This window comes from Choloepus didactylus, chromosome 17, assembly GCF_015220235.1.
Source record: "Choloepus didactylus isolate mChoDid1 chromosome 17, mChoDid1.pri, whole genome shotgun sequence".
NCBI classification, from domain to species: Eukaryota; Metazoa; Chordata; class Mammalia; order Pilosa; family Megalonychidae; genus Choloepus; species Choloepus didactylus.
This window is the reverse complement of record NC_051323.1, coordinates 6,059,306-6,069,979: the sequence shown is the minus strand read 5'-3', so window position 1 is coordinate 6,069,979 and position 10,674 is coordinate 6,059,306. Positions and strand designations below refer to the sequence as shown.

General features: G+C 49.9%; 1 protein-coding gene across 7 annotated transcripts in view; it reads right to left on the bottom strand.

Moving 5' to 3' along the window:
- Positions 1 to 10,674, bottom strand: part of ST3GAL5 (ST3 beta-galactoside alpha-2,3-sialyltransferase 5) — a 52,212-nt gene continuing 41,538 nt past the window's right edge. For 5 of the 7 annotated variants that reach the window (XM_037806892.1, XM_037806893.1, XM_037806895.1 and 2 more), the window contains 4 exons: positions 8,642 to 8,985; positions 5,484 to 5,670; positions 4,090 to 4,248; positions 1 to 1,181 (listed from right to left, as the gene is read on the bottom strand). In XM_037806892.1, the coding sequence (XP_037662820.1) occupies positions 933 to 1,181; positions 4,090 to 4,248; positions 5,484 to 5,670; positions 8,642 to 8,985 (939 nt within the window). In that variant the 3' untranslated portion in view covers positions 1 to 932. Of the gene's footprint in view, positions 1,182 to 4,089; positions 4,249 to 5,483; positions 5,671 to 8,641; positions 9,159 to 10,674 lie in introns of all 7 variants that reach the window. The other 2 variants (XM_037806898.1, XM_037806897.1) reach the window with 2 other exon arrangements.

Below are 10,674 nucleotides of genomic sequence, written 5' to 3'. Positions count from 1 at the left end.
TGTCTCAAAACCTTTTATTCTTTTCCTCACCAGTACAGTGCCCAGCACACACTGTCAGTAGGCATTAAAAAAATTTTTTTTTTTAAATAGACAATGTTAAACATGTGGAGGATTTCCTTGCAGTGTTTCAGAAAAGGTGATTATTATCGGACAGAGTTATCGTCCCCTGACTCTGGATACCAGAGGTTTTACCCTAATTTTTGTAAGCCATCTCGGATAGACAATGGAACACCTTAGATGGGACACTAAGTGCTCTGGAAGGGCAGTAGGAAACTTGAGGAATTCAAGAGCTGTTGTAATCGCTGGGATGAAGGTGGCTCCTGCAGCCTGGGGTGGCTCTGCAGCTCTCAGAGGACACGGACAATGTCTTCTGTATCCCGCCGGACTGGGGAACTCCAGGACGGCTCCCAGGAAGAAGGACCGGAAGCTCGTGCAGCAGCCTTGCTGGATCAGTGTGGTCCAACTCCTGTGCATGTCGCCCTGGAAGTGCTCCTGGCTCTGTCCCACCAAACACGGTGACAGAGACCCCAAACCAGGCTTTCGGGGCTGTCATCCAAGGAACAGCTTTCCCTCTCTTTCCACTCGATGACCTGGTATTCTACGTGCAGTACGTGAACCGAGTTCCTCCAAAGTAAATTAGTCTTAAAATACAATAAAACATCATTACATAAAATTCTCACAGAAAAGTCTTTCCAACTCAAGTCAGTTCTCAAAATTAACTTACGACAGAACGTGCACAAACGAACATGGACCTCAAATAAATAGGAAAAAAAAAAAAAGAAAAGTGGGAAGAACTATACTTTTAAAAAAAAAATGAAAAGTTAAAAACATCAGCTGCACTTCCCAGTCTTTGCAGGACAAAATATGTCAGGAAAGGTGGTTGCCGCAGCCCCCCGAGTCACGGTTGCAGCTGCAAGTGAGGTTTCCTGGGCTCAGAATTCACAGTGGACGCCCCCACTGAGGTCCCTCACCACGCCCTCTCTGATGAGCGTGGTGAGGAAGCCGGTTTCTGTGGTCACGTTGTGCATGGTTTGCAAGTTCATGGCGGCCATGCAGAGGTTGTCAAAGTAATGCAGGGGTGTTCTGGGTTGAGTGAGGTCATAGCCGAACCCCGCCAGGCTGACCTCGTCACATAGGTGTGTGGCTAAGACGACGGCGATGACGCCAATCGTGGGGATGTTCTGAAAAAAGGGGAAAGACCACAAAAAAAAAAAAGAGTCAATTCCCTGTATCCCGAGTATTGTGTATTCTACTACATAGACTAATGAAAGCCGCATTGGGGGCTGCAGTTATATATATAGATATATAAAACCACAGGGTTTTAAAAGTCCAACTTCCCAACCAAATCGGGACTCTAGATTCTAAAATATGATCTGGGATGTGAAGTCTTTTAAAAGACTCTAAACCCAATTCTCTGTTTTTTAAATTAAACTTGTTTATTTTGAAATAATTTCAAATTTACAGGAATGTTGTAAAAATCATACAAAGACTAGAGAGAGAAGCCAATAAACCCGTCCCCCAAGCTTTCAGCATCGGGCCTCATCTGTTCTATCAGTCTGTCTGTCTGTGTGACGTGAACACTTTTATCACACCTCCAAGAGGCAGCCTGAAAATTCTTCTTGTACCAACCTAAAAGCTGTCCTTGCTAAGACTTCTACCCACTGGTCCTAAATGGGATGCCCAGGAGGATAAGAAACCCACTTCCTCTATCACAAGACATATCCTCCCAAGACTCATGTTTCTCTGAGGTCAGCCTTGGGATAAATGGTCATGGGACCATTTAACAATGGCTCCTGGGGCCCATCCTTTGTGGCCATCAATTGCAGATGGGCTCTGCCCATGTCCACGGGGAGCCTCGGTCCCCACTGGTGGAGAATGTACCCTACTAGCCGTTCCATCACACTTCAGCCCCCAGGAAAGGGCTTTTCTGGCAAATATGACCTCCAGGCCCTTTTCACAAGTACAGCTCTCTAGTTGGGCAGGTGCATTTTTGGACCCAAGTGAAGGACCTGCACACTTATTCCCTTAGAATGAATCTTCCTGACTTGGGCCTTGAATGCCAAACGCCTAGATCATTGTGGATTCTGTCACCATGCCCTGCCCCACATCTGTTGTCCTGCCAAGCCTCCTGGCACTGGCTCCTCTGGAATTGTGCTTTCTGGAACTCCACCCCAGTCTTGGGTAAAGACGGGACACGGGGCAGGGAGGAATACAAAAAGCCCGGCACCTTTTTAAGCCCTTTCTGAAGATTGGTGCTGATTGACCAATTAATGTTCTTTTGCACAGTTTTTCAGCCACCTGCAAATGTCCCTCATTGGTTCGAGTCTAGCCTGTGAGGTGTGTACACAACACTTTCTCCTTTTCTGCAAAGTGGATCAGGGAACCCTCCTGAGTTCACAGAGTTAGGGGGGACCAGGAGACCACTATGCAACCCCTAGTTCGTTAAACTGCTTCCAGCTCCTTGGTGAGTGGCATCTGCCTCTCAAAGCCAACCTCAATGTTAGAGAGGGACTCAGCGGTCACTCTCCATGTGACAAGGCAGCCAGCACCCCCCCCCCCCCCCAAAAAAGAAGCTCTCTTCCTGTATCCACAGTGACTGGCTCAGCACCCAGAACATCAGGGAAGAGTCAATCAACAAACGCACAGTGATTCCAATCGTGAGCCCCGGCCATCTCGGCTGAGGGAGAAGGCCTCTCTCCTTTGAGGGGGGAAATTTACCACCTCCTGGCTGGAAAGCAGGTCATAGACCGGCACCTGCACTGGGCGAGAACCACCTGGCCCTGTGGCTTTCCACAGGTGGAGGCAGGAAAATGAGGGCACACACCGGAGGAAAATGGCCACGCTGGCTCCTGAGGCTTTGTGGGCAGTGCTGGGCAAGGAGCAAGGTCACCCACAGATGCTGCTCTGGAACCCCAAAGCCACTGGGCTGCATGGACTCTCCTGGTGCCCGGGAGCCCAAGCCTGAGGCTGCAGCCAGAGTCAGACTGAGCAGTCACTGGTCCCAGCCTTGAATGAAGTTTCTGTTTTGAAGGTGCCTGACTGTATTTAGGTGTTTGTTTTCCTTCATAACTACAGGATTCTGTCTTTTGCAGTTATACAACTGTTTTAAAGGAGACTTTCATTTAACATCTGATCCACAGGGGGAAGAGAAGTTGCTAATCTGCCTTTCGGCTGACTACACCTGAGCCCAGCTCAGGGTTTACAAACTACAGAATTGCAACCCTGAGGTTTCTGAGGCCTCTGTGAGCTGCCAGCCCCACAATGGTCCCCACACTTCAAAATTCCTTGATTTTCTTATTTTCTCTATTGGGGTCCTGCTTAAAATTTCATTTAAGAAAGATCTGCCCTGCTTTTTAAAAAGTTTTAAAATGAAGAAAGAAGAAATCACAAATCAATAACCCAACTTCACCCCTTAAGGACCTACAAAAGGAAGAGCAAACTGAACCCGACACTGGCAGAAGGAAGGAAGAAAAGTTTTAAAGTCACAGGCTGGGCTCTTCAGATCATGGGGACACAGGTGATAAAGGCCTTCTCAGCCAGCGCGGGGCGGGCGGCCGCTACCAGCGGGAGGAGACCCTGTACCGCACGGAGGGGCCGTGGTGCACCGTTCTCAGATTCCACTGCACAGTGAATCACCTGGGACCTTTGAAAACTCCCAGGACTCCAGCCACAGCGCAGAGCAATTAAATGAGAACGCGGGCTGTGGAGGGCCAACCTGACCAACACGTTAATGTGACGAGGACGTCAATGCCGCCTGCTCCCGAGTGTCCCAGACCTCCACGTGGAAGGGTTTCGGAGCACTGCTGCACTTCTGGGTGCCCTTCACATTTACATGCACCTCACACCCTGGAGAGAGGATACCTTGAGCAATATCTTGGGGTGAAAGTGCTCACATGCTGATTATCCTAAAGGGGTGAGCCTAGAAGGGGGAGGACAGGTAAACCGTGGGAGCCCTCCCGCAGAGGTGCAGAGTGGGAAACACACAATCAACAGCTGGGTCCCCCCGCCGGAGATGGTTCCAGGTGGACGGCTGGACCTACGTGAAATGTGCTCAGACATCTTCCCACACAAATACAGCAGCCAAATTACCTTATCTCGGCCCCAGAACCTGGACCGGGGCTCAGAGTACTGGAGGATGTCGAAGGCAGTCTCCTGGATGATGACTGGGTTCAAAATCCTGAAGTGTTTTGGCTGTAGTGGGATTTTTTCCACCACCTGCTTCCAGAAGAACAGCCTCACCCAAAATGGCTAGGAACAGAAAGCAGGTGATCATTAGGGGTGTTTGATGATGCCGCCCTGTCAGCAAAGTTGGGGGGACCTGGCCAAAACTGTGCCTGCCCCCACCTGGCCTGGTGCCCAGCACTGTGCAGCAGAACGGCTAAGATCTATGCAAAAAATCCAGGAACCTGAATCAGTAATTCTAACGGACTCAACTGGAGAAGGTGGCCGTGGACAGAGGGAGCCACTGTGCAACCAGCTCTTGCTTGGGGGAGAAACTTCTCAGGGAATGATCTGGGATGACAAGCCTTTTAGGAGCCAGTGCCATCATCGTGCCCACAGATGACCAAGTGAAGAGATGCAAATTCAAGAGTATTGAGTGCTGTCAACACCCCACCTTGATCAGGCCCTCATTCCACGTCCTCTCTCTACTCACTGGCTCTATTTCTGAGTCCCACGGAGGCTCCTGGCAACTGACTGTAAGTCAGTTACATGTTATATGTGCTTCTTCTTCCAGCTACAACAACTTCTACATGATAGCAAACCAAGAAAACCTGCAGCCAGTGGAGATACAAATTCTCCACCACACAGAGCTTCTGTGAAAAGCCAATACATACTATTAATTCTGCAGACAGCAGTTTGTCCATGTGTATATAAATGTGCGTACACTTCCAGATGGCTAATCTCTGAAATTTATTCCTAATATAATGAGTGGGACTATAAAGTGATGTGATCAGTTATTATAAAGACAAATAAAAGGGATATGACCAAGTGAGGGCCAGCTCCTTTACATTTCTGGAACACTGCACATTTATTCCAAGGGGACCCCCAAACAAAGCATTTTTGTAGAGTATCTTTGGAGAATATTTGAATATTCTTTATATATATATATTCACCTGAGTAAATCTAATTTCTGGGAATAGCTGCAAGCCATGTAAGTTCAAGTCTGGTCAAGTATAAGGTGGGTGACTGAACTCAAGAACAGTAATTTTGGTCCCAAACCTGACAGTCCCATTAAGTAACAATCACAGGTTTGACAGGTGGCTCACAAGGGGTTCTGAAGGCAAATCCGCAGCAAGGAATCTGAGGGTTTTAACAAAGGCAGTGGCACTGGGAAAAGGTATCCTCTGATGGTTACCAATTGAAAGTCAACACAAACGAATGCATTCCACCGGGCTTGTTTAAAAATAAAGCCTGTAATTACAATTAGAGGCGCCTTCACTTTTTGTTAAGCTGTAGTTGATAGCTGAGTGTTTAGTGCTCACCAGGGTTTCATTTTTCACCATTGCTTGAAGCCAGTTGAAGTCAACGCTCTTAAATAAGACAGCAACGAACAGGTCGTTGGAGTAATATTCAAGGTCAGACAGCGGGGCACCCTCTGGGTACGTCATCCTTATGGTGGTTTTATTTCCCACGTGCTCCGAGTACCCCTGCACGGGTGCACTGTTTAACCTATTTACACAAAAAGGACAAAGATACACTGACAAAGGGAGCCTGCAACCCCCTCATCACACTGCGCCAACCCACCGCGTTGTGGTCTCCACATATTGCAGTCTTGGCATGTGTGTGTGGCGGGGGCATCTTCCCCAGGCCCCCCAGGGGTAGGCGGTCCTCCCGAGTGCCTCGTTGCCCTTCACAGCTCTGCCTTTCCACGTGCTTGATGTCACTGGTCCCCAGGGGACAGCCGTGCCGAACCCCTGCAGGTCGAGCGAATTCATCTAGTCCTTATTAAACGTTAAGTATATTTTGGGCTTTCCCTGGGCAGCAGTAGAGTTTCCTTGAAGGCTTCCCCATTGCACTCAGATATTAATGGTTCTTGCCAGAATTTCAAAAAGGGAATCAGAAAGGAAAAACTAGAAAACGGGACAAGGCAGACACAAGGAGCGGTTAGTCGGGGTGGGGAGGGGGCACCGAGGAGAGCCCTGGGCCCCACCTGGGACCTGGTCTTATGGCAAGGGTGTGGGGGCACTTTCACCTGTTAGATCAACAAAGGGCTTACCAAGGGGGTCATTTGGGGGGAACGTCTAAGAGTTCTTCCAAAAGTCACCCACTCACCCAGACACACAGTTTTAAAAATCTCCAAGAGGATCTACTCAGATCTTGACCTGATTGCATGCATCTAACCTTTCTTTCCTATCTCACTGCCCTTTCCTCTTCTGGATCTCAATAACCCCTGGGTGATTAAAAGACATTATTAGACAGGACAACAAAATGCAGAGTGTGACCCTGAACCAGATTTATTTCTTTGTCTTTCTTTGGGAGAAGGGTGAATGGGCGCTCTTTGTATTTTTCTGTTAAGTTAATAAAAAGGTTTATTAACAGATCTCGCTCCCTTCTTCTGTCTCCATTGACCTATGCTGGAACCCACGTCCCCCTGGCTGGTGGCTGTGTCTGCTGGCCCCAGCCGCTCTTCCAGCCCTCGTGCCTCACCCAGGACCCCCACGGCCTCCACTCTGAAGACCCCAGTCCCCCCGATCTTCAAGGTCAGCTCAAGGTCAGCTCGAGGCTGCTCTCCTCTTCTGCCCACATGTCCTCTCCTCTGCCCAGGCAGCACACCAGCAGCCCCCTACTTCCTCCTCTTTCCTTTCCAAATCCCAGTCACACCACTGACCGACATTGGGGTCCCGGCTCTGTCACCCTCAGTGCTGCCGGAGCACAGACCATTTAGCTTGTCACACAAGGCCAGGGACAGGGTCTGGGGAGCCTCAAACCTTGCCTTTGGAATCCCGGGACTGGCCTAGACTGTGGGTGGGCTCTATACTGCCTCTGTGTCCTTTAGGACACCGGCTGCCGGGGCAGCGCCACCTCATTGGGTTATTCTGAGGAATGAGAACGAGAGCACTCGATGGGGCTCTGGGCACACAGAAGCACCCAGTAAAAGCAGCTGTCATGTCCTCCCATTCACCCCAAACTTTACCCCCATCCCCTACCCTCGTGCGTCACTCGGCTCCTGCTCTCTCGCACCGTGTCCCTGGCACCGCGTCTGCCTTAAAACTTGGTTCTTACCTGTTCCCTCCTTGTATCCCCTGCCCCTTCCTTCTGAGCTCCCAGTACATTCTCCCAAACAGCTGCTAACATTTATCGAGCATTTCCTCCAAGCTTGACGCTGTTCTAAGCACCGTGCCATCTGTGAACTCGTTTTGTCTTTGCAAGTAGTATTACTGTTCCCATTCTACAGATGGGGAAACCGAGGCGCCGGGCTGCTAGGGACGAGGGTCCTGGGTGAGCAAACCCTCACTTTAAGGCTCAGAATGTCCACAATGGATCCTGTCAACCTCCCTTACCAACCAGCGATTGTTCTCAACTACCCCGTTTCTGGTTTCACTAATGTCTGACACCCCCAGGCTAGAAACCTTGCTGTTTTCTGACACCTCTTCTCTCTCACGGGCTGGGCCCAGTTGTTAGAATGTTCTGCATCTACGCAGTCAGCAGACGTCTTGGACCCCACCTTTAGTGTCCACGTCACTCTCACACCAGCCCGAGCTCCTCAGGTCCTGAGTCCCCGTTCTCTGCTGCCCCCAAGCAAAGCCACACAGAGACCCAAACAAAACCTGACCCTCATCACATCCCTTAAGACAGGACCGAGGCACCAAAATGCAGCAAGAGCCTTAGAAACACCCAGATATCTTTATACCAACAAGTCTACTGCTAGGAATTTCTTTCAGGAAATCATCAAGTGAAAAGCATTCTCACAATAACAAAGAAACCAGAAATGTCCTTAAATGCCCAGTGTACAGGAAAATGGCTAAACTATGTATATCACCATAAAGAGGGAAATTAATCATTTACTACAGTTCTCTCTTGAATAGTTAATAACCTTAGGATTAGTCCAAAGTTTTAAATTCAAAAACCAAATTTATGTAAGATATAAATGCATGCATAAGTCTGCATATAAAACACAACTGAAAAAAAAACACAATAAATTAATAGTGGTTGCTTATTTGTGTTATAAATGGTTTTTCTTTTCTTTTTTTTTTAAATATTTTTCTGTATTTTTCCAATCTTCTACAATGAACATATTTTACTTTTATCACCAGAAAAACCATTTTTAACCAGACAACCCAAAAAGAAGCTAGGATGACTGGACCAATTTTCCTTTCTGGTGCTTCCCACGCGATGCTGAGCCCTGCTCCCAGACGGCAGCCCCTGCCCGCCACGGTCACCCGATTTCGCTGGCTTATCTAAAATCTGCCCATCCTTCAAAACCCTACCATCTCCAAAAAGGTTCTGCCAGTTACTGCCGTCCACAGCATGCCCCTCAAATGCAGGGTCAGTACGGCACGGCTGGGGCACCCGATCGTCTCCCATTTCTGCCTTCTCACAGGCAGGGAGCAGCGGTGCCTTCTGCATCCGGGACTGCACCTGGCCACAGGGCCCAGAGCCAAACCCTAGGGCGGAGGGGCTTGTCTGCAGAGCAGCCTACCTTATCACGACGTCATAGTGGTTCAGGGCGGCGCCCAGGCCCAGCCCGTGAAGGATGCCACCGCTTCCGATGACCACGCAGCGCCGACAGCGCTTCGCTTTCAGGTGGCTGGGAAAGCCGTGCTCGGGCAGGATTTCCAGGAGGCTCTGGATTTTACTGGAGAACCTCCGGAATCCAAAAGGAGGGTCGTACTTGTACTCAGCTCCCTTCCCCGGGGCAGTCTTCTCCACAAAGGGCTGCAAGCCCGCGCTGTACTTGTGCTCGAACAGCCGCGCCATCGACGTCTTGGCAAAGCCGGGCCGACACTCCTGCTGCAAGACTTGCTGAGCAAACTTCTGAGCTCTCTGCGAGGGAACCACGGCAGTGAGAGTGTCAGACACGCTCCGGCATTAGAAACACACTCTCCGACGATCCACTGGTGCTGGGACATCTGACACTGCTCCTTGCTGATTATTCTTTTAACATAAAACATTTGCTTTCTAGGGTTAATTTATGTTCAGAAGCTTGAAGGAAAATCCTGGGGAATATCGTACAACAGGCAGATTAACTCAGCAGGAATGTTCATTTCATTATGTAAGTAAAGCAAGACGACACCACCCCTCTCTCCCCGGCCTAACCGTGGTCAAATAGATTCGGGGTGAAAAATCTACTTTGAGGCGTTCGTGTTGCAGGATCCTATTAAGCAAGAGGAGATGGAGGCTTATTTATCAGTTGGGGTCATGCACTTCATGCCCCATTACCCAGAATGCATGTGATTGTAAATGGAATCAGGGAAGATGCCACGTTCCTGCAGAGTGGGTTGGTTTCGTATGCAATGTTCCCACCCTGTTGATGTTTGGGACTAAGGAACAGCTGATGAGCATGAAGTACCAAAGAGCACGGCCAGACGCACAGCCTTGGAGGAGCACGGCACCCACGCCCTGCACCCCAGTCTGCCTCTGGGCTCCACTTGGCCAAAGGCCACCTCCAAACTGCTGCTCAGGTCATTCTCCCTGATCGTTGTAATTTTTGCCCTCGTCTCCATATTCAGTAGCCTCTCCTTCCACCAAGCAACCTCCACTTGTGTGTGTGTGTGTGTGTGTGTGTGTGTAAAGTCTTACACTTATGGGTATATTTACTTCTGGGAACTTAACACGCCTTTCAATTTTTCATTTTTTTTAATTTAAAACTATTTTTTTCCCACATCTTTTAAATTGTGCCAGAATTGCTGGTAGAGTTACTACTGTCACCCTTTCACATGTGCATCTCAATTGTATTTTTCCTCAAAGCCTTGTTATTTTTATCGGCTGACTTTGGATAATACTCTTTTAAAGGAACACATCAATCTGGTTATTTCAGAAATGCTTTAAAGAAAGTCATAGCTTCGAAAGCTATTTGTGCCTACGACAGGCACGCCGTCTCCATTCCTGCAAAGGGGACCCGGAGACACTGCTGCAGGTGCCGAGCACATTCCCGGCCTCCATTCGCCCTCGCCGCACCTGGGGTGCCTTGCAGGACCAGGGTGAGTCTCTTTGTTTTGGGGGTGCACGGAGGTGATGAGGCCTGTCAAGGGGGCATGACCAGCGAGAGGCTGAGCTGGGGCAGTGACCTCGGCCCCCCACCTCCCAAACGCCTCCAGCAGCCTCGGCCCCGGAAGACAGACACACACGCAACACCAACGACAGCTTGACAGTGAGCTGACACCGTCCTGGAGAGTTGGCGGGAAAGCCAGGCCAGGCCCTGGGCGTGGCCCTGAGCTGACCTGCCCAGCGGGTGCCCGCAGGTGCCCCTCTGCACCCGGGGTCCACTCGGTGCCAGACAGCGAAAGGCAGGGCCCACTCCACGCACGCTGGTCTCTAGAGGCTGGGCCCAAAGGGGAGGCCCGGCAGTTCTTGGAGAACAAGGGGCTAACTCCTCACGACAGACGGACACCCCAGCATCGGGTTTTACGCACCTCCTGGGGTAGAGACAAAAGCCTGAGTCATGCCCCAATTCACCCAGAGACGCTCAGGGGTTGGCTCAAGTCCGGAAAGAGAGGTGAGCGATCGGGCCGG